General features: G+C 44.1%; 2 protein-coding genes across 7 annotated transcripts in view; both read left to right on the forward strand.

The window, feature by feature from the left end:
• The first annotated feature begins 58 nt into the window (after nt 1-58).
• On the forward strand, nt 59-10,359 carry EXTL2 (exostosin like glycosyltransferase 2). The gene is made up of 5 exons (XM_033151512.1): nt 59-250; nt 3,016-3,089; nt 5,156-5,583; nt 7,684-7,754; nt 9,273-10,359. The coding sequence occupies exons 2-5, from the start codon at nt 3,085-3,087 to the stop codon at nt 9,762-9,764; spliced, it is 996 nt and encodes a 331-aa protein (XP_033007403.1). The 5' UTR covers nt 59-250; nt 3,016-3,084; the 3' UTR covers nt 9,765-10,359.
• Nucleotides 10,360-18,754: 8,395 nt separating this feature from the next.
• The window catches only part of CDC14A (cell division cycle 14A), an 89,707-nt gene continuing 84,189 nt past the window's right edge, over nt 18,755-24,272 (forward strand). Inside the window, exons 1-2 of one of the 6 annotated variants that reach the window (XM_033151519.1) lie at nt 18,755-19,071; nt 19,597-19,687. In XM_033151519.1, coding sequence (XP_033007410.1) covers nt 18,957-19,071; nt 19,597-19,687 — 206 coding nt within the window. In that variant the 5' untranslated portion in view covers nt 18,755-18,956. Of the gene's footprint in view, nt 19,072-19,351; nt 19,455-19,596; nt 19,688-24,272 lie in introns of those variants that run through there. The other 5 variants (XM_033151517.1, XM_033151518.1, XM_033151513.1 and 2 more) reach the window with 5 other exon arrangements.

Raw genomic sequence — 24,272 nt, forward strand, 5'->3', positions numbered from 1 at the left:
TCCAAGAGGCGGGATCTTCTTCCAACAGGAAGCACAACGCACCGAAAGGGAAGAGATCTCGGGTCTTGGTCCAGCCCTTTTCGCCTTCCTCTCGCGCTGCAATGGATGCTTGCGATCGCAGCTGATTCACCGGGAGAGCGGCTCAAGATCCGCGGGGTTGCGCGTGCGCTCGCTTCCTCGGAAGCCAGCCGCCCGGAATCTCCGTTGTCCCGACGATGTGAAATCCTGGCTTGGCTCCCGTCGATTGCAGGTTAGGCGACCGTGGGAAGCCGCGAACACGCGAACGAGGCCGGCGGCGGCGACGGCACAATATCCGAACCGGGGTCGGGAGGTGGGAATGATGTGGGGGAGAAGCAGCGTTTCATGTTCAGACCGGAAGATCTTCTACCTCAAATGAAATGCCTCTTTCTAGCGGCTTATTTTGTGTTTATGTGCGCTTGGCGGCGTTTGTTTATTGGCTAAGCGGGCGGGTAGATCTGGAGACGATTTTTTAAATATATATTTTTTTTACAAGGCAAGCAAATGGGCTGATGGCCTGCATATTGCACGAGGTGCTGCTTTGCACAGCTGCTAGGATCAGGCAGCGGGTCCCAATACTGGCAGGGAACCCAGCCGCACCACCATCGCCTGCAGCATCCATGCTCTTTCATTACTTCCTCCCCCCCCCCGCCCTTGCAACTATTGCTTTGCTTAAGGTTTTGTAACAGTAGAAAGGGGGTGCTTCCCCCACCCCAAAGTGTGCATGCCCCCCCGCTTTGAATGCTGTTTTGCGTGCAGCCCAACAAAACCCTGTTTGCAATTTTGCATCTGCAGCAGCCCCTTGGGATCTCGGCTTTACGAGCCCAAATCTTGTAGCGGGGGGGGGGGGATTGCTCAGCGCTATGTCCCGCTGTGTGCGCTTGGGCTTGAGCCACAATCGTATTTGGATAGCCTGAACCCATCTGTGCGCATTTGGGAACAAGCCCCGTTCAGATCAGCAGGGCCTCGTTTCCAAAGTGTGCATGGGTTCCAGGCTGCAAGTTGGAAATAGTGCTGTGTTTTAGTCACGAGGGACCTCCGGGTATAGGGCGGTATATATAAATTCAATAAATAAAAATAAATAAATGATTGCAAGCACACTTCTTTGGAAATGAGCTCCACACAGGTCAGGGAACAAGCTTCTCAGTGGAAGGGTTGCCAAAACAAGGGATCGATCTGAGTTCTACACTGCTCTAGCAGTGGTACATACCTGTGTGCGATTGCCACTCATATTTAGCCCCCCTGAAAATGAGACTATGGTTATCTCAAGGTATAGTGTACTCAGTGCTTTTTTTCTTTTTTTTGTGGGGTTGTTAAAAAGTGTGGCACTTACTGTAGCAACTTCGTGGTGAGTGCCGGCAAAAATGGGGAGTGGGGCTGTATGTACATCACAACCTAGAATTACCATGTTTTCTGTGCATGAGCAAAGTGCTAGTGCAAACTACCTGATAGTTCTCACTTTGATGCTTTCCTAGCGCAAGTAGGAGAAACAGCCCAGAAAGCTGCTGTTAAGCTTGGCAACTTGTTTATGTCTGAACTTGGGACTGTGGTTTGTTGGTCCTTACCAAGGCAGTGTTGTGATATTAGTACAAGCCGAGCTGCGAAGAGCCTCAGCAGCGAGGTCACCTGACTTAAGAGTCATGTTTCACCCTGTGGGAAAACCACTGGTCCTACCAATCTTCCCACACGTGATGTTATTGTAATGTACTTTTGTATTTTACTTTCTGTTCCGGCTCAAGGATGCTAGACGTATTATGCACAGCTCTGAATTTATGAGCTTGCTACGCAGACATATATTCTGCATTTTATCTACAATAAAGTAGTTTTAGCCTTCACTGGTTTGTGTGTGTTGTTCTTGGCTAGCTGGGAACAATCACATATTACTAACGTGCCCCTGGACTCGAGTAGCCAGGAAGGCACAGAGGCTTCGTTCCTGCCTGGGGGGTCAGTCTAACAACTTGCCCCCCCCGGGAAGTCTCATAACAGGCAGCCTTCAAATACTGTATTGTTTGTTGTTGGCTGATGAATCCTGGCTTATTATGGAGCAACAAACCGCAGACCCAGGTTCAGATGTGACGGGAAGCCAAGGTTAACTGTTTCCCCCCCACTCATGTTGGGGGAATTGCTACTAGGAGTGGTTAGTTAGCGTCGGCGTTTGAAATTCACCAGGCGCATTTTGCCCCTGCTATTGGCCACTTGCAACCAAGTGAAGATGCCCGGGCACCAGGATGGCACCAGATATGTCCACCATCTGGAGTTGTAGGCCTGGCGATCCTTGGATCTTGCTTGTTTTCACACACTAGCAACGCATCCTGTGGAAATCCATGTCATGTTTTACCTGCACAATCGGAACAGGAACCCAAAAGTCGTATTGAAAAATACGGCTTTCGAGCCGTCTGGACCCAAAATAACAACTAGACATTCCTTTTTGGCGACTGTAACCCAGGTTTAAGAAGCCATTTGGCACCTAGTTTATATATCTGAGTTTCTAACACTGGTTAGCATGCACCAGCCCGTTGCTTGTGAACAATAATCCACAATAAAACAGCAACCCTGGTTTAACATGGCATGTGAACGTTGCCAATTATTTTTTCACTTGGGATTGCATTAGAGCTAAAAGTGTGAACCTCAACATAGTTGGCTGTAGCTGTATATTTACAGTGTAGCCTTATAATAAATACATACTTAGAAATAACCCCCACTGAGATCAGTGGGACTGACTCCTGGTAAATGTGTAAAATTGCAGTCTTAGCTGCACTGTGTGTGGGACTTGCATATAAATGATAGCAGGGCTGCATACATTAGGTGGAAATAATAAGAGGTTTTTATAGATTGATGATACAAGTCATTTTCTCTCTGCAATCAAAGGGAAATAGGACAGCTAACCACACAGTACACACATTAGCAAATTTGTGGCCCACATGTTTGCCTGCTGGATCATTTTACAGAGCCCACCTGCAAGAGTGTGTTATTGTGAATAATTTCATTTTCCAACAGAGCTAAAGGCTTTCCAAAACACCGTTCCCTGGCACACCAACTAATAACTGTAAAGCTGCCAGTGCAGGAATGAGGTGAGTCCTCGCAACAAATTTATTCCTCCATTTGAAATACTTTACGTAAGTGCTTTTTTGAAATTAAATTATTGCCTGTGTTTCTAACTCCTAGAAGAAAGGGAGAAGAATGCTGCTATAAACGTTAGGAAGTGATTATAGGAAGTGTCGCTGCAATTTGGTTTGCTGTGTTACTGAATCGTAGTTTGCCTCCTGGAACCCTTCTTACGTGCCTCAATATCAGATCTGCACTCATATGTGATAATTCTTTATGTAAAGAAAGGGAATCGTGTGTTCTAAAACACACTGCTGCCTTGCAAACCATGGTTTCATTTTGTGTATGAGATGTTGTCACTCTAATGGCTTGATCCTATAAACCGCTAAATAGGTAGCTAAAATCACAACAACAAAAACCCACACCGAAACCCCATTGTGAGCACACCAGTGGTGTGTACTGTGAATTAGTTGTTTGTTGCTGGGGTGTATAACAATAGGAGTAGAGATCGGTTAAATCTTAATGGACTAATAACTCCAACTTAATGGACTAATAACTCACTAATAACTCCAAAATCCACAGTTGGGCGGTACCTTCACTAGGACTAAGCACACTATCACAAGAATGTACCAGAACTATTTATCTGGCAAGATGTCACACAAAGCAGCAGGTGACCAGGGAACGGGGAAAGACATTTTAAAAAATACAAAAAAATTGACCGATGTAGTATCCGTAAGGTCTGCTTAATGCCAAAATGGAGGTTGCGGGTTCAATTAGCCCCTCCCGGGTGCTACAGATTTCAGGTTTCTGAAATTCCTAGGATTCTGAATGAAGAAGCAATGGCTCTGAGAAGTTTTAAGTCCAGCTTGCAACTCAGTTCAGTCCCAAACCTTAAACAATTATGGTAGTTAATAAGTCAGTGATGGGAGCATCACATACAGTATAGAGTTTTCAGAACTTCCATCTTTATTGAGCTGTTGTTCATCTGACTTCCACAGCAGGCCTTTGCTTCATATTAGCTCAGGGAGCAGAGCCTTCCATCTAACATTCACAGAAACCAAAGGTTCCTTGTGTTCTCGCTGAGACACAAAGGGATTGTGGTTAATAGTGGTACCCAGTAGCTCCCTCAAAGGGGACCTCCATACTGGTTCCAGGAGACCCTCTCTGCTCCACAAAGTAACAGAGTATTGCTTAGCATATATCCTTGATGTAGCCAAGTACTGCTCTGATGATACAAATGAAACAGTTGGCTCATTCCGCTACTCTTCTCCCAGGTGACATTTGTTCACTTAGGCATTTTTCCTATTGTTCCCCCCCCCCCCCCGTCCAAGTGTATCTGTATCCATATGACTATTGCTTCTTTTTGAATTGCCTTGTGTCTTCATCAATGAGCCTTTGAAGTTTCAATTCCCACATCTGAATTGGATTGTTCTACTTTTATCGGATTAGAACTGTTAGGTTTGCCTAAAAGCACAGACCAATGATGCCCTAGTGGCACAAAGGGTTCGTGTATATAGGAATGGAGAAGGAATCCATTTTACACGGAGTTTGGTGGCTCTCCAACCTTACTGTTTGTCACATCACAAAACCTCTTGTATTGAGTGTCTGCTTATGTCCGAGCTGAAGGGAAAAAATAATATTGTCAAACGTTCAGAGACATTGATATGCGATTTAACCTTTTGCCTTTTGCAAAATAGGTATAGAAGGATGAAAAGATGACACAAACAATCATTAAGTATTGTATCTAATTTTATTAAAATTTTGTATTAGTTGGAGCTGGTTTGGTAAATCAATGAATAAGATATACATTTACAGGTGATATGTATCTGCTACTTTGTTAACTTGAAATTTATGGGGGAACAAAATTACGCTTTTGTTTTGTTAATTTGAATTTTCTTGTAAAATAAAATTGTGCAATAAAAATGTAAAAAAAAAGATATGCGATTTAAGACCCATAGCAAATTTTCCACTAACTTGTCAAAATCCACCTAACTTTACTAACCCTTCAATTTTAATTTTGTATTTTGTGAGGTTTGACCATGACTGGCTGATTCCCCTCCTTCCTCACTTTTTTTTTTTTTAAATAATAAAGGTTTTATCACACCTGCAAACTACCTGGAAGAATTATGGGGATCCGGCTACTTCACTTCTCTTCTGTCGTGATCCTGCTGTTGCTCCTTGTGGCAGGTGCGTTAACCGCTTTGCTGCCAAATATTAAGGAAGACAAAATGCTCAGTTTGCGGAGGGAAAGAAAATCTCAGAGCCAGGTCGCCTCGGATTCCTTTACTCTCGTTATGCAGACGTACAATCGAACCGACCTTCTGCTGAAGCTTTTGAATCATTATCAAGCCATCCCTCGTTTGCACAAAGTGATTGTTGTATGGAATAACATTGGAGAGAAAGCCCCTGAGGAAATTTGGAACTCCCTGGGACCGCACCCCGTCCCAGTTATCTTCAAGACACAAACAGTAAATCGCATGAGGAACAGGCTTCAGGTTTTTCCCGAGCTGGAAACAAAAGGTAATTATTGGTGTGTTTCTCTTTTCCCCCACCCCAGGGACTATTACTGTTTTACACCATCATTCTCACTTGGAGTAGGGGGGCCGTTATAGCTAAGTGCTATTTCTCACCATGCATGTCAGGGAACTGCCCTGAGCCCCCCCACGGGAAGTGTCTTCGAGAGCCCTGACACCTCCTCAGTAGCGATACCTCTCCAAGCGGGCAGAGCCACTCCTCCGGCGGGGAGGGGCAGGGAACAAGCAGTCTGGAGAGGCAGCGGCTTGGGGGTGTTGCTGGGAGCCCCAGCGCGTCCCGCGACATTCGCTCAGAGGGGAGCACGCCTCTTCCGTCGCCCCCAGTTGCGCAGGGGGGTCAAAAGGAGACAGGGGAGGAGGCGCCTGGGTATGCTGAAATTCCTTTTTGGGGTCGTAGCCGGAAACCGGCGCTCCTGGATTCTGCTAGCGACTGATACAGTCATGTTTTTCAGCTCTCTGCTTTGTAAATAGTTTAGCGCAATAAAACTGTTAAAAGACAGTTCGGACAGCTTACTCATGAGCAACCCAAGGCATACCTGACAATGCACCTTCATCACTTGATGGCTACAGCATCAAGCGATAACTTCTGTGGGTGAATGCACAATCACGGCTCAGATTCTGCAAACAGAATTTCCATACATCACCTAAAACTACGGATGTTGCAGATCTACAAAATTACTCGTCTAATTGTATTAACTTGTCCAGCTTGTCATTATGAAGTAAGCTGGGACACGGTTGGTCGAATCATCAAGCCTCTTGGGTTTGCCAACCGTAAGGTTGGCAGTTCGAATCCTCCTTGTTGACACAGGGCTAGGGGCCAGAACCTCTGTGGCATGTAGGGAGGAGTTCGATATTGCACTAAAACAAATGTTCCCACCAGCATGAGTGGAACAACCTCCCTTTTCTTTCCCCATGTGCTCCCCTGGAGATTCTCCCTATCCCCCGGATTTCTTTGAAGGGGGCATGGGAAAAGTGGGGAGGTAAACCCCATTGTGCTAATTGCAGGGGGAACAACACTAGAATCCAACTCGTAGTTTCTAAGGCATTTCCCTAGTGCCTAGGACCCTGCAGCTGTAGCATTCCTGGTACCAAGTAGGAATGAAGGCCTCTTGAAGATGACTCCAGTGAGATTGCCCCCTTATTGCTAATGTTGGAAGAAGCGTTCAATCCACTGATGTCCTCGGTGGAGAGATCAGGCAACATGTTCTGGATTTTGGAATATGCCTCTGAAAGGAAAAAAAAGCAAGCAAACCTATTTCCTGGAATTTTTGCTGAGCCAAATTCCAGTTCAAGCCATGGAGTGTTTTTCCACCTTTGCCTGAAACGCAGGTGCTGTTGTTCTTTTTTTTTTCAACAGAGCAGCTTGCACATTCAGTTGTGCGTCAGCAATGGATGAGAACTCAAGCGGTGTATGGGCACTTGTGAACCAGCCCTGGAAGGTCAACATTCCTAAGCCTAAGAGTTCTTATGTTGTATTTTTTTTATGTGACAGAAAGACACCGTCAGTTCCTCCTCCTCCGCAGCACCTTCACAGTTCCTGCACTGACCTGACTCCCTCTCCCCAGCTCCAGTCTTCTGCTTTTCACTCACTCCTTAACAGCGGTTGCCAACATGCTTCTTCTAACACAGCATTTCCCAAACTTGGGTCTCTAGCTGTTCTTGGACTACAGTTCCCATCATCCCTGACCACTGGCTAGCGAGGCATGATGGGAGTTGTAGTCCCAAGGATGTGTGCATATAGAACTGCCCCCCCCCCATTGTATAATAGCATGCAAGGGGCTGCTTCACCATCCCATTCACCTTCGGGAAGCACCAGCAAACTCCACATCTCATTTTGGGCACCCTGGGATTTTTCCCTTTTTGTTCACGTCACTCAAACAAAGTCTGCAAGATCCTGGGCCTTGAAAATGTTCCCTAGATTGTGGTTCATCTCTCACCCCCCCCCCAAGCAAGCAAAGTCTTCTGTTCCCCGCTCCCCAGCAAGCGTAATCACAGTGAATATTGTTCTAATTTGTCATACGCCTTTTGCTTAGTAATGCCTTTTTAAATGTGTGTTCTCATCAAAATGCATTTTCCCTCTGTTCAGCTGTTTTGATGATGGATGATGATACCCTAGTTAGCGCCCATGACCTAGTTTTCGCTTTCTCCATTTGGCAGGTAATGTCTGCGTTTTGCTTTGCATGCCTTGTTTTTAATTGTACTGAATTATTATAATGTTTTTTGGTATTTCTCTAAGGGTGCGTAGTTACCTAGGAGTAAGCATCAAGGAATGTAGAAAGACATAGTTCAGAATGAAAAAGATTTGTGTTTTCACATGTCCCTAAAAGCAGTGATCCCCAGAGACTGTTAATTTCATTTGTATACCGCTTTATATTTCTAAGAGAAAAATCTCAGAAAGTAGTTTACAACTTACATCAAAACATCAAATAAAACTATCTTAGAATAAAACATTACAGGAGAAAGTCAACTGTAAAGTACACATTCAAAGCAGGAATAATTAGCAGGAAACTAAAATACTGTCTTTCAAATTTTTGAAATAGAGCATTACAAAGAAGGTCAACTACAGAATGCACATTTAACGCAGCAAAGTTAACAAAAAAAATCTTCAAGAGAAAACGTTACTAAAGGAAGTCAAATATGCACATTAAAAACAGCACAATTAGCAAGAGACTAAAAATATTACTTTAAGCGAATGGATTGCAAGTCTGTCAAACGGGGGCTGGAGACAGTGCATTAGGATGAGCTTTGTAGATCAGCATCTTGGGGGGGGGGAGAGAGAGAGAGAGAAATGGGCTTGCCAACTGACCACTTCCAGCAAGGCCTCTATTACAACAAATGCAAGCCATTACTGTAGTGATAAAAATAATATACTGGTAGGGCACCTGCAGACATCCTTTTCGTTGAGCACTTATCATGCTTTGTGTCTATGATGCTATCGGAGAGTCACACATGATCCTGCTTTCACTGTTTGCACCTACAACTGGAGTTTCAGGGTGGTCACACAGACTTCATTTCCAGTCAGTGCACACCCAGTAACTTGCTTCTGAGATTCCTGACACTTGATATAGTTTTATTTGTTCAAGTGTATTTTTGCAGGGGCGACACTAGGCTTCATTTCACCCGGGTCAATGACTCGGTTTGGCACCTCCCCATGCACATTTGTGTACACACACACACACACACACACACACACACACAGACAGAGAGAGAGAGAGAAAGGGAGGGAGGGAGCTTCAATGGCGTCCTTCTGGAGGTTTCACCTGGGGCAAAAAAAACCCAGCTAGCTCTCCCCCCCCCCTTGACTACGGCTCTGAATTTTGCCTGCTTTTGTTGCTCTATATCCCCTCTGGACAATGGGAAAACATCTCGGAACAAATCGAAGCAGAAAAATTCCACCACTATAGCACTACTATTGTGTCAAGAACACCAGCCACGAGGAGCCCTAAATGTTCTTCAGTATCTGCCCATTTTATGGGCTTGTGAATTGTACCCACTAGGAAGTCTAATCAGATGGCGTTGCGTTAACATTTTGTTTGATTCAGTGCACGAACGCATGTGGTTTATTGTCAATTCTTCCGCTTAGTTTCTTCCCAATTGATTATAGAATCCTCTGTGATCATTCGGAACAAGGCTCCGAATGACCGTCGTATAATAATAATTTCTTTTTCTTTCCAGCAATTCCCGGATCAGATAGTGGGTTTTGTTCCTCGAAAGCACTTGCCCAGCTCTTCAGGGATATACAGTTACGGAAGCTTCGAACTGCAGAGTCCTGGCGGTGGCAACGGAGACCAGTATTCCATGATTCTCGTAGGAGCAGCCTTCTTCAGCAGTGAATACCTCGAACTCTTTCAAAAACAGCCTGAAGCTGTGCACGCCATGATAGATGAGACTCAGAACTGTGATGATATTGCCATGAATTTCTTGGTGGCCAAACATACTGGGAAGCCCCCGGGCATGTTTGTGAAGCCAGTCGACATCAGGAATTTGGAGAAAGAGAGTAATAGCGGCTATTCTGGGATGTGGCATCGGGCAGAGCACTTGCTCCAGAGGTCCTTCTGCCTCAATAAATTGGTTAGTATCTATGGCAACATGCCTTTGAAATACTCCAACATCATGATTTCTCAGTTTGGCTTTCCAAACTATGCTAATCACAAGAACAAAATGTAAGGACGCGATGCAAGGAGATGCTTGACGTTCTTCCCAGCCATTCAAACGGTAAGCTAAACAGAGGAGGGTGTACCTTATTCGGAGCTTGTATCTGCAAAAGCTCTTTGATGCTGTGAGGTCTGGTAGAGCATTCCTTCTCTCTGCTCAGCATGCAAAAACCTTCAGTTGGAATAGAAACAGCAAATAGTCTTGTGGCTCCTTAACAACTCACAAATTTATTGCGGCCTAAGCTTTTGTGGACCACTGTCCACCTCATCTGTCGTATCAAGTGCTGTCCCGAGTTACAGGTATATAATATATATATATCTTCAGTTGGCTTTGTCATTTATCCCTCGCTCAGTAGCTGGTCTCCAAACTACCCGCATGAAGATAGAGTATGCCAGAAATACAGGTGCGTTTGCGTGATCAGTTGTCGCTAATACATCTCTAGCAGAAGTTGAAAGTCCGCAGTAAAACGTATTACTTGCCAACCTCACCAGATAGATATGTGTCAGCGTTTGGGACCTGAAAGAAGGAACCAATTTTCATGAAGTTTCCCCAGCAGTTCTTATTCATCAGGGGCAAGCAGGCCAGTGGCTATTTGCAAGTCTCTGTGCGACGCTTCATTTGCAGACCATACTCCAGTGTTGCTTGTAAGAGTATAAGAAGTGCCCTCTTGCATCAGGCCAAAGGCCCATCTAGTTCAGCACCCTGTTCTCACACAGTGTCTCACCAGATGCCTATGGGAAATCCACTAGCAGGACATGAGCACAACATCACCATTATGCTCCCAAGCAACTGGTATCCATAGACATACCACCTCTAATGCTAGAGTCAGAACATAGCCATTACGACTACTGGTCATTGATAGACAAATTCATGGAAGATTGGGCTAACCCCCCTTTTGAACCCTTCCAAATTGGTTGCTATAACTACATCTTGTGGAAGTGATTTCCATATTTTTAACCACCTGCTGTGCGAGGAAGTCCTTCCATTTGCCTGTCCTGAACAGTATAGCAGCAAATTCAGAAGTCCTTTCATGATAGTCGCAGCCAATCATGAACAAGGTTCTGTAATTATACTGTCATCTTATTATGATACAATAAATAACGATTAGGGATGCAGTACAACGATCTGTGCAGATCTCCCTGTGTTGCCTTTCAGCTAGGTCTGCTAGGTTCTGCGCACATACATGGGCAAATGATTTGCCGTGCTGCAATATCTTATTTTGGAGGGACTTGGATTGTGTTTTTCTTGAAGTTCCATTGTACATATCGGAACATGCGCACCATAACCTTGAAAATGAAGCACCTTTTGTTTTCAGTGTTCCTAAATGCTTAGCTTTGGAGCATACAGAACAATTCGGTGTTCTCGCACACCTTCTCAAGAGTAGGGCTAGGCATATATCGATATATCATCCAAAACCAATTTGAGGTCCTTATCATGGTATCGGTTTCATAATTTTTGACCTGGCATTAAATCATGAATCATGGTGTGTGTCTGGGTCTGTTTCTGTGTCTGCACGCTATGCAAAATGTAGGAAAAACCGTGAAGCCAGTCAATGCCTCTGCATAGCTCCATCCTTATTTCGGACATTAAGATACATCAGTAGATCATGATGTTTAGCCGGTGATATATCACGATGTTGAAAACCAGATATCGCCCAGCCCTACTCAAGAGACCTTAGTAGCTAATCCTCAGTGGATGACTCTCCTCCTTTCACTCTCTGCTGATTGGAGCCAATCAAAGGATGAGAAGACTTCTTCTCAGTGGCTAAAAAGCAGCCCTTTCATGCTGATTGGGCACCTCTAGGATGCTGGAGACAAGACACCCTATTGAAGCCCAATACGGTTTTTACCCCAAACCACTACACTTCTGGTCCTGTATCTTCCAACATTCCTCTCCATTGGATGGCCCTGAAGTTCTAGTATTACGAGAGGAAAAAGAGGGGGGGCTTATCCCTCTTCACTTTCTCCACACGCAGACTCACTTTTCTAAACTAAAATACATTTCTCCTCGAAAATAAAAGAAATAAATAGTAGGTCCAACTATTCAAAGCCAATCCACACATTTCTTCACTTGTGAGCCTGTGAGGTCTTTTTCCTCTGCACCCTTGAATGTATTTGCTTTAGCAACGCTTGTTTGCATTTTGAGATCACTTTGCTGTACTTCTCAAGCCAAGGGCTGCAGTGAATTGTTTGCCGAGTTTTCAGATTCTGGCATAACTAGAGAACATCTCCAGGCTCGTACAACTTGTGCTTTGCTTGCTGTACTTGAGTCTGAAATGTTCCAGGGTCTCCCAAAGCAAGTGAGAGATGAGGACCAAAATGCAGTTTCAAGCTTGGGTTCCTTCCACAAATCCTGTGGAGGCCAGCTAGGTGGGAATCTTTGCAGGGAAATCGGAAAGCAAGACGGGGAGAAGTCAGCACAACAGAGATGTAACGAAAGCAGGAGGGAAAGTATTTCTGGGTCACTGTCTTCTTCTCTTCTGTCACCTTGTGTTCAGTTACATACATGCCACTGGAGCCGAGGCTTGGAATCCAGAGTGTCCCTATGTGCACAGCCATGGGTGGTGGTTTATTTTCTTCGTTAACGGCACGAACGCTCTGCAAACACACGAGCTACATTTTTAAGCACCATGTTTAAACACACATTTACTGTTCAGAACAGACGTGCTGCACTTTTAAAAGTTGGGGGGGGGGTAGAAACATCCAGTTGTACACATGAAGATCTCTCAACTTGATCAGCGGGGTCAAGCATGCATAAGCATGTCGGATTGCAGCCCACATCCAGTGTATATCAGTTGTGGCCTTGCTGCAACTTGCAAAAATCTAAACCTGGCCTGCATACACCTCAAGACCCGCTGCAAAAACAGCAACTTGCATTGAGCATCTGATAGGTTACGGCCAAGCTGTAGAACAATTGCATTTCTTTGTACAGTGCCACAAGTGTGTATTCAGTGCCATGCAGATGTCTGAAATTAGCCAGTTGCTTCCATCAGGAATTAAACAACAAAAAACATGCTGCCTGGCTCTGGAATTAGAGCTGTCCTGCCCTGTATATTAAGGTGCCATATTTTCTACTTCCATTCATTCAAACAAGCTTACTTTTAGGTCAAGAGTTGCGTTTCTGTTTCTGTACTCCGTTCAAAAAATGAGCCGGTAATGTACTGCAGTGTTGAAAATATTTCTATTAGCAAATACAGTGGCAGCTAGTTGCAGATGTGGCTGTCTAGTTTGATTGTTTGATGAAAAAAAATTTCTCTTCCCCACCCAAGTTTTCTGTGTTTTGCTCTTTTATATTCACATGCTGTTGGGTTGTATGTTTTTTGTTTTGTTTTGTTTGTTCTTTATTTTCTAACCCAAAAAAGTAAATAAAGATGTGTAATGATGATAGTGTCATGTGGTTATTGGGCAAAAGAAACTTGGACGGAAAGCAGGCTGACTCTTCTGCACTTATTTACCCAAGAAGCCTACTGAATTAAAGGGGGCTTACTCCCAAGTAAATGTGCATAGGGTTGCAGCTGTATAACCTGATCGGAAATAAGTGAACCCTAGTTTTGAAATGAAGACAGTGCAAGATAACCTGAAAGTGCAGTCATTCTTGAGTATGTATAGCATTGTACATCCCCATGCTTATTCCAACATTCCCACCATTGGAATGCTAATCCCCCCAATCACCTCAAACATGTGAAGGCAAGATAGACTATTCTTCATAAATAAAAGTAATTGGTCCATCGCCATGCACAGCTACATAGACACATGGATTGATCTCATCTTAGCTGGCGGATATGTTATGTTCAATCAAGGCTTAGCTCCAAACCTGTGAGATGAGATGCATTGAAGATATTTCCTGACAAGGACAATCTGACATTCACTGCTTGGATTTTTCCAGAAATCGTTAAAAAACTGTTTCATCCCCAGGAGACACTTAATGCAGCCAGATTCACTGGATAGCCTTCCAAAACAGGATAGTGAGCTCCCGTGCATATTTCAGGTAGAGGTCACCCTTTCAGCTCTTGCCACGGTTTTCTGGAACCTTCCACAATATGCCTGCATTAGTACTGTCGTTAGCGGCTCTTGCAGAGCAGCAAGAGGCACTCTCTTAAAATAGTGCATTTCCTTTACCATTGAACAACCACAGAGCCAGGGGGTACAGTATAGTCTGAGTGTGAGTTGTGGACGTGCAAAATCCCAGTTCAAAGGCCACACCTGCTATGACGTTCAGCAGATAGCTTTGATGGGTTGTGTGCTCTGACAAATCTGCTTTACGACATTGTAAGGCTGCAGTCATATACCCACATCTAGGAGTAAGCCCCCACCCCAGAACTCAATCAGACTTACTTTTGAGTAGGCATATAGGGTTACATTGTAAGCCACTGGTTTAAACTCTGCAGAGGAAGGAAATATGCAAATTCAAATATCAACAAAGGATGCATCTGCACAATACATTTGAAGTACTATCATTCCACTTTAAACAAGCATGGCTTTTCCCAAAGAATCCTGGGAGTTCAAGTTTGTTAAGGGTGCTGAGAGTTGTCAAGAGTTATTTCCTCACAAAGCTGAAGTTTCTAGAGTGGTTTGACAATCAACCACTTCCCAAGAAACTGGAAATTGTAGCCTTAGGGGGGGAATAGGTGTCTCCTAACAACACTCTGCACCCTTAACAAACTACAACTCCCAGAATACATTGGGGAAAGTCAGGCCTATTTAAAGTGGTATGATTCTGCTGTACAGTATATGCATACTGCTGATGGGGTCGCAAGGAGTCCCTTTTACCTATAATTAAAGAGCAGAGATTGTTTGCCTTACTTATAAGGATGGAACTTGGATGCTTGATCCTCAGCAGCAATCTTTTACACCAATTAAATGACACACACAGCGGATTAAGTTTTTGAGACTGAGCATTTCTTGAGCTCAGTGAATGAGTTGGGAATAATCCCAAAGGCAAGGACAGGAGAATGTGGCATAGCCTCTTTCATAAGTCCAGGGAAATGTTTCCCCGTGTAATCCCGTTGACCCATATTTATGGAGGTATTTATGGACCCATAATGGAGGTAGAATGATTTCCCGTGGCCCACTACTTAAACAGCTGTCGCTATTTTTGACCCGCCAGGAAACAAGTTCCTGGGTTTTCATCCGATATCACAACTCCTTTGCTGAATTTTCACTATTTGACCAGCAGGTGTCGCACTGAGTTTTTATACTAAATGTTACCAACACTACAGAGGGCTTGCTTACCAGCTGCTATTCAAACATTAGCTTTTCGGGGGGGGGGGGGGGTTACCAAGTAAACAAGTATTGAAAAGTAAAATGTTAGAGGTTTACATTGGGCAGACGCCATGATTTGCTTTTATCTGGACTGTGTGTCAATATGGCAGCTACCTGCAGTGGAAGACTCCTGGACTGATTTGGCAGGAACACCAGTTTGTGAAGAGAGGATGTGAATTTACAGAGGGGGATCTTGGACTACAGATTTGGATTATAAAGAAGAAGAATAAAGACAAAAAATCCACACAAAAACATTTTATTTGGACTTAAAAACTCACTTGCAGAATGAACGCAGAGGCTATAAAATAATGAAGGATTAACACCAGAATGTATTAAGGGAATTATTGTAATATTTTGAAATGCAGTAGAATTATGAGATGATTAGGATTCCCTCCAATCTCAAAGCATGGGAAGTCAGCTAAATAATAATAATAATTTATAACTAGGCATAACATTAGGATTTTTTTGATTATTGGATAATTTGTATAATTCGGAAAATATAATTTGGTTTGATTTTAATAAATATTATAAAAAAAACACTACAGAGGGCTTAGCTGAAGAAGTGTGAGAAGATATATGCACAGCTGTTGGATGCTGCTGCAAATGCTATGTGTTGGTCAGCGTGAACTGATCTACACACATAAAACAAATTCACGCACAGGCGTCTTCCACAAGGGCCGACATCGATGCCACTCGGTGAGTGCAGCTTTCTTCTGACTGAAGTGCAGAGTTCTTGAGGACCAGGACATTCGGAGGGAAACCAAAATGCTTGTTTACAAAGCTATTGTACTACCAACCTTACTACATGCTTGTGAAACATGTACCACTTATAAACGCCATCTCCAATTCCTCAAAAGATTCCATCAACGATGTCTCTGAAAAAATTTACACATCACTTGGGAAGACAGGCGAACTAACATCAGTGTACTCTGGAAGAAGCAAAGATCACCAGTGTCAAAGCAATGATTCTTCAACATCAACTTCGTTGGACTGGTCATGTTTTTTGGATGCCTGATTATTGTCTGCCAAAGCAACTATTCTCTTCCTAACTTAAAAATGGAAAGCATAATGCTGGTGGTCAACAAAAGAGATTTAAAGACTGTCTCAAGGCAAATCTTTAAAAAATGTAGTATAAACACCTACAACTGGGAAACACTGGCCTGCGAACATTCCAATTGGAGAACAGCCTTTACCAAAGACGTCATAGACTTTGAAGACGCTCAAGCTCAGGACAAAAGCGAGAAACGTGCTAAGAGGAAGGCATGTTTGGCAAACCGTCACAACTCCCGAGCGGAAAACTATGTCCACACTGTGGAAGGACGTGTGGATCCAGAATTGGCCTCCACGGTCACTTGCGGACTTACTGTTAAGATTATGCTCATGGTAGACAATCTTACTCGGCTACGAGTGATTGCTGAAGAAAAAGAAGAAGAGATAGATAGATAGATAGATAGACAGACAGACAGACAGAAATATAGGAAACATAAAGGATCATTATCCAAACTCTAGCATAATCAAGAGACTATATAGTTCCAAACACTATTTTAACCTATATATTTCACAGTAGACTGTTTCCTTTTTGACTTTTATATAACAGATAAGTTACAAATGGAATATTGTTGCCAGTTCATATAGACAGCCGATCAATCAGAAACAAGCATCTTCATTAGCTGCTGCCTTGACCAAGTAATGAATAAACAACATGTATGATAAATTCCCACATAAATGAAATTTGAGGGGAACCATGCTTGAGAAAGAGGGGACATCTAGTAGAGTTGGGTGGGAAAACGGCATCAAAAGACTGCAAGAAACAGACAAACAAACAATGCAAAGACTTTCCTAACAGTAATCCACAACTAGCTGGACCAGGGTTTCCCAAACTTGGGTCGCCCACTGTTTTTGGACTACAACTCCCATCATCCCTAGCAGGACCAGTGGCCAGGGATGATGGGAATTGTAGTCCAAAATCAGCTGGCAACCCAAGTTTGGGACCCCCTGAGCTGGATTTTCACTGGCATAGTCTGAAATGTCAGGAGAGTCATTTACTTCTGCCTGGAGTACACTTGATATGGTGGGAGGGTTTTTTCACCTGAGCCAGATTCACAGGCCAATCAGATCCAATGGAAGCCTGGTACATGTGAACAATAGGCTGTCCTTAACTTGGGGGTGGGGTTATAAGGAACAGGTTGGTTCCTTCTAGTTTCTGTCACTGTGGTCCCAAGAGTCTGGGAGCCCAAAGAGTAAGGTGAGGTCCTGGTCATTTTATAATGGCAATTCCCTATTTTTTATGTTTGCACAAACTCTCACCTGGTCACAACACCCAAGGTCTCAGTGCCTTCCTACAGCACTGGTTTGGGACCTTTCCTAGCTTTGGCGTTGTATCAATAACACTTCTGCCTGTCATTTATTTTCAGGAAAATATTAATGTGTCTGGGAAGGCTATGCAGGATGAAAAGGGGGGCATTCATAAGATTGTTATCATTTATTATATATCCAGGATAGCTAGCATATCCTAGGTTTTATTTTCTCAGTAACTTTAGAACTACTTCGTTATCCAGTTTTTAATAGGTTAGTCACATTTGCAACCTCCCACCATAGCACTGTAAATAACACCAATATCATCATCATCATCATCATCATATTATTATTATTATTATTATTATTATTATTGTGTTAGCTGCTCTGCAGCACTTGAAAAAGTGTGCATGCATGCACAGGAAAGCTCATACCAAGAACAAACATAGTTGGTCTCTAAGGTGCCACTGGAAGGATTTTGTTATTTTCTCCCACCTTATGTGTGATGCAATTTCTGACCATTTGTAGAGGGGATGTCCTCCTTCTCCAAGCAAAAATGCAAACCCTTCAAAGAGATGTTTCTTCCGAGCTCTGCTCTGGGTCTCTCTCTTGCCTCCTTGCTAGGAGGGGAGGGAACTCCGTTGCAACAGAAAAATGAAGATCTGCCTTGCTTTAGCTGCCTCCTGCCCTCCATCCATTCATCTCTGACCGAGCCTGGACTTGGGGGACTCAGCCCCTTGGTGAGATCGGCAGCAAAAGCCAACCACCCCTATTTTTCTATATGAATATTGAAGAAGCATTGCTTTCGACCCGGGGATGGATCTCTGCTTCCTGGAAGCCAACCTCACCCGGTTGGTGATACAACAACTGAGCTTCAGGCTCGATTGGGAAGGTCGAGGGGGGACGGCATCAGTTGCACTGAACGGTGGGGACCGACTCAGGAGTGCAGGTTGCGCCCGAATCGTTACACAACAACTACACACTGAACGAGGCGGCCTCTGACTAAACTCGCGTAGGCCCGGTGTCTCGGCCCGCCGGCTATTGGAGGGGTTTTCGGTTTTAAGTGGAAAGAAGGAGCGGCCTCCCAGAATCGACCCCCCCCCCACCCCACCCCACCCCACCCCACCCCAACAAGGCCCGAAGCTCGGAAGCGGCCGGGCGGGAAGAGCCCTGAGGTAAAAGCGCGTGCGTGTAACAAAGCCCTGGTAACGCGGTTGCTACCGCCGGCGCCGGCTGCTTGGTAACGGCGCGCTGCCCCTTTAAGCCGCCGGAGGGCGGGACGGCGGCGAAGGAACCCCTTCCACGCCACCCCGTACCCTCCTCCCTTCCCCTCAGGCCGGCTCCGTGCTCCTTTCCGCCGCCACTCGCGGATTGCTGCTGGGGCTGGGGGTGGTCGCCGGAGCAGCGCCTCCTCGCCGGCCGGTTGCCTCCTTGAGGCGCGCGCGCGCACCTCCCATCCCATGCGGGCGGCGGCGGCCGCACAAGTCCACAGCCAGCCAGGCGGCGGCGGCGGCGGCTGCTGCCCCTTCCCTCAGCATGCCGCGCCGCTCCTGCTGGCGCCTCTGAGTCCGGCCGAGCGGCTGTCCAGCCGCCGCCGCCCACGACGACGACGACGACGGAGAAGCCGCCGCCGTTCCGGGAGGCACTCATGAGCTCGGAGGCGTCTTCCCGCGCAGCCACGCAGCTCCGCGCCCTCTTTCGCATGGAGCCGGCTCCGCCCGCCTCGGCGGAGCAGCTGCTGGGAGCCTCGGAGTTCCTCAAAGGTGAGGTGGTGGCGGCGGCGGCGGAGGAGGAGGAGGACGAGTCTCCTCTCCCCGAGTAGGGGTCGCCTTCCCGTCATATAAAGGAAGGGGGCGCGACGCAACAACTGCCCCCCCCCCGGCGTCCCGGGAGCGCCTGGCCCGGGGGGGGGGTGAGAATCGCCGCTTTCCCCGGGACGAAGTTCGGCGCGCGCCCGGGAGCGAACGCGAAACTCTACTCTGTCCCTGCGGGAGAAGCTGCTTCGGGGGGAGCCCTTGCAATCCCCCAAATCGCGAGGCGGGCGGGAAGGGAAGGAGAGTTATGGAGGAGGCGGAGACGTCGCCGCCCAGCTGCGAAATCTTGGTGGCAGGTAATGCTTGCTCCGGAGTGAAACCCGACCAAATGCGTAGGGTGGTTTGTTTATTGCGGTGGTACAAGCGACTCTCCCTGCCCGCTTTGAACTAACACCCAAGTTCCAGCTAAGCAGCGGGACGTATAACTTGAAGATCTTACTTCATGGTCTCCCTTTCTTTCTTTCTTTTTTGCAGACAGACTATATTTTGCTACTTTACGAAATCGACCCAGAAGCACAGTAAACACGCACTATTTCTGTACGGATGAGGAGCTTGTTTATGAAAAGTAAGTTCGTATCTCTTCCGCTGTTGTTTAAAAAAAATCCTCCTTCGCCTTTCTGCTCACTTTCGTTTTCAGCGTTGTTGGTCCATCCTCCCCAGCTTGTCGCCAAGTGATTGGAAAAAGATTGGGGGGAAAGGGAGAACAAACTTAAGCGAAATGCTTCCGTATATGTTAGCGGTTTATGTGGCCAATTGGTTGTTTTTTATCAAACCAGTCCTTGTGACTTAATTGCATTTTAGTTGAATTTTAAACAGAAAATGGGCACCCCCCTCCCCCACCTCCGGTTTTCTGCATTTTTATAAAATGTATTCTACTGTGGCCATAGGTCTCTGTGTAAAGTATTATTATTCTCAAATCTAATACACATCTTAAAGAAGAAGCCGGATGTACCTGTCCGCAAATGTTGGGTTAGGAGTATTTTCTCTACAATTTGATGAAAAAGCAAAACATTGTAGATGCGCTACTGATCTACAGATCTGTTAAGTGCATGATAGTGGTTAGCAATGAATATATATTGAGTTTGCAGCATTAAATGTGCTGTAAGATGGGTCATTCAGTTTTATGGTAAGTGAACCTCAGTGCACTGAACTTTGGGGCATGGTTGTTAAAATCATTACAGTACTTCACCAGGCTGCTCTTGTTGACTGTGTTTTTGTACACTGTGATTACAATTCTGCCTGCTGATTGATACTTTCAGGGATGAAACAAGCACTTCAAGAGTTCAGAGAATAACAAGAAGAGCTTTTAAGATAGTATCTTTCTTTTTATACTGCCAATTTTGGTTGCAGCCATGCCTCCCCCCTCACAGCAATTTCTGTCTCTAATGTAATTTAGCCATGGAGTTTGAGTACTGAAAATTTACAGATGAAAGGAAGTGATTTGTATTAAAGTTGTTGCTTAATAATTCTACTATAATAGTAGCTTGAATCTACTTCAGTAGTCAGTAGCACCATAATAAAAAGGAAATGAAATAAGGGAAGGCTCAGAACCTTAGTGGTATTCATTGGAAGTGGGAGGTGGGGGTGTGTGTGACCCAAGTTCAATCGTGGATGGGGGTGACAAATTCTCAAAGAACAATTACTGCCCTACTAGGGCAGTTCATTAAAAACTTTTTTTTGAAAATGCCTGCTCCAAAGGTCTTATCTTACTACACTAGGGATTATATAGCTATATATGAAATTTCATGCATATCAGTTAATACCTTGACCCTCCTCCACGAAAATAGCTGTTTACTTTGCCTTTTTCCTATGTCTTGAAGGCTGAAATTTCAATTCAGTGGAGCACTTACTGTTCCCAACCCTAACCCTGCAGAAAGCCATCTAATTAGACTTTAATTTGATTTTGAGATGTTTTTAGGAGGTAATTTAATTATTGTTTGATTTTATACCATTGTTATGTATCTGATGTTAGCCGCCATGAGCCCGGCTTTGGGCGGGGAGGGCGGGATATAAATAAAAGTTTATTGTTACTTATTATTCCTTTGTAAGAAAATTTGAAATAACATAAAACCATTTTTTCAGGCAAAAAAAAAATCAATGTGTGTGGGGGGTGGGTGACAAGAAATTTTCTGCACTGCGTACCACCTGACCTTCCTCCGCCTCTGTGCCTAAGTACTTTTGCACTCTTCAGAGTACACTCTGTAAGAAGTGATACTGCTTTGCTTTCAGTGAGATTTAGGCTGCAATCCTGACACAACATACCTGGAAGTTAGCCCCCGTGAATTCAGTAGGACTTGCCTCTGAGAAGACACAGGATTGCACTGTTATGACTAACTTCTGTTGGATTGTGTCCTAGGCATCCTTACACAAATGTTTATTAGTGAAAGACAGATTAGACTTAACATTGGAAGGACCTATATTTAGCAGTGCAGTCAAGCTGTAGATATACATAGCAGTTGTGTTAACAATCCCTGAATGCTTTGGTTGTCATTCTTATCACTCTTCATTTTCTAAAGTGGCTCATGAACCTGCTTAAATTGGCTGGCAAGTTTGTTTTAAGTTCATTGTTGGGATGCTGATACAACCTGTGTCACTCTCATTTTCTTAGGAGCATCAAATCCTTGTTGGCCAGTCACTGATAAGCCCTGACACTTGTGTTATAGAAATATTTGAGGAATTGCACACTGCTCTCTGAGACTTAAAAAAAAACACCACTCTGGGTAACCAGATTGACATTGTTGTTTGCTGGTCAGACTTAGGATAAGAAGAAAGTTAAAAAAGAAACCTGATGAAAAAGATGGATGGCAGCATAGCTCCTGAAGCAGAGTATGCAGGGGAAGGTGGAAATACATGTTTAGGAGGAGGAAGGTAGTACAGATTTCTGGAGTAGGCCGTAACCTGGGCTGCTGTCCAAGGTGTCCAAATAAGTAGGATTAATCCTTTGAATAATGGACAGGGCTAATGTGTAGTGACTGACAGGACTAATGCGTTGCAAACTTGAAGCAAAATGCACGTATATATGGGACAGGAAACATTGCAGAAAGTTTCATATTAAAAAAATGAGCTGCTTCATAAAATAAGTACTTTGAGGAGCACATCATTTTTTATTTTAACTACCCTGAATAATTTGGTATAATATAAATAACACAGGCTATTTTCAGCTAAATAATTGTGGTAGTCTGCACAAGGATTTCCCCTTGTGCTACAGGACTTCTAAATCCTCCTTCGCCTGCGACTTGCACTCCCCCCACAAACATCTGCTCTGGAGAACCCCCATAAAAAACACACAGTGAGAAAAGAGGAGGGATAGTTCTATCAGCGCAAGCATTTCTGGTTGCCCAACAGGACTATCTCCTTTGCGCTATGTTGAATACAACCCATAGGGTGGTATCTGACTGTCATAATTGGAGTAGACCCACTGAAATAGAGCACCCTGTTTACAGCACAATCTTATACATGTTTATTCAGAAGTAATTCTTGTGAAGTTTACTTACAGGTTAGTGCAGATAGGACTGCAATCTTAATGCTTCCATCTGATACACTCCAAGCCCATCATTAAGTGAAAAATTGATATATTTACCCTTAAGGCTTTTGGAGTCAATTCAACTCCATGAATGAATGAAAACACCACCACCCCTATCACACTTGATAGGGTCAAAGTGTTCCTGTCAAATGCTGTTAATAGATTAGTTACTTGGCATGTCTACAGCTGCTTAGCATAGGACCTGCTCTGTTCATTTCATGTGATAAAGGTGACTATAGAAGATGAAAATACTTTTATCTTTTATCTATTTTCCTAACCTACAACATACTCACTTGCCCAGACATTGCCACAAACTGTGTTGGGGATCAGTAGTACCCTACAGATTTACAAAACTCCTTTCTGAACTTGATTTTTGCAACATTTCCTCTTCACCTTCCTTATGAACCAGCAAAATATTTTTAATAGATTATATCCTATGGTGGCTTTGCATTAGCCTATGCACCTATTGTGAAAGGCAGGGCACTTACTGGTTATCTATCCCTCCAATGCCATCCACACCCTTAACTTCTTAGAATTCAGGGATTCTATGGCACAGTATGGGATCACAGAATCATAGAATCTGCATAAAAGCTGCAAGTGTTATGAGGGATTGATGAAAACGGAATTGCTTCCTGCACAAAACCACCATTGGATATAACCCATAGTTATCATATTTCCCAAAGCTTAACAATACAACTTTGGGTATCCCAATTGCAGTTGCTAAGGTTGCAAGCAGTCACCACCCTTAATTCTGTATGCAGCAAGACTTAATGCCCATTCTCAGTCAAGGACTTTTAACTGGTCACTTCTCTCACAGAAATGTCTTTACAAAATGGGGGTTCTCAAATTGAATTCACATTACAAATCGAATTACCATCAAGGGTATGATGTCACTGGCTTTCCCCCTAAAGGATCAATAAAGTCCTTGGAATTGATGTCTGGCTTCAGCCCTGTACTACCAGTGTCAGAGACGAGTTTCCTCCTCAGTGTGACCTGTGGAATATGTTTACCCACAATCTTCCACAATGTTTTTTGCAGCATAATAATGTTTCAACTGATGAACAATTAGGGCCATTCAGAAGAGATTTCCAGTGAGGCAAAGTATGCTTTCCAAACCTTCAAAATAATGCAACAAAATTTTGGTTATTTGAAGAAGGAGGAAGGTGCCCCAAGAGCTTAAAACCTAGGCCTGTCAGTGGCTGAGAACCTTAAATTTACATGGTTCGAGATGAAATATAACAACTGATAATCTTGCCAAAGGCACGCAAAGTTCAGTATTGGGGAGGGATTGCTTTGGTTGACTCATTGAAACAAGCAAATTAAAAATTGCCCCATAATACCTTGCCTGCAAATCCAGAAGTCTTTCAGCAGCATTTTTTGTTTATAAAATTTCTCTGTACAGTATGGCTGTATTGCTATACTGATCCATTAGCTGAAGTTTCCAACATTTAAAGAACTTCACTAATGCATATTCCTATTCAGATGACCTACATTCCCTGTTCACTTTTATATAGCTTTAATTATACTTTACTTAAACCACCAGGAAGACTTAAAAAATTCATTTCTTAGTCATGCAAAAAATAGGGGCTTTTGTTGTTTAGCCACATAACGTCTCTTAAAGCCTACA

The sequence above is a fragment of the Lacerta agilis genome, chromosome 6 (genome assembly GCF_009819535.1).
Source record: "Lacerta agilis isolate rLacAgi1 chromosome 6, rLacAgi1.pri, whole genome shotgun sequence".
In the NCBI taxonomy this organism is placed as follows: Eukaryota; Metazoa; Chordata; class Lepidosauria; order Squamata; family Lacertidae; genus Lacerta; species Lacerta agilis.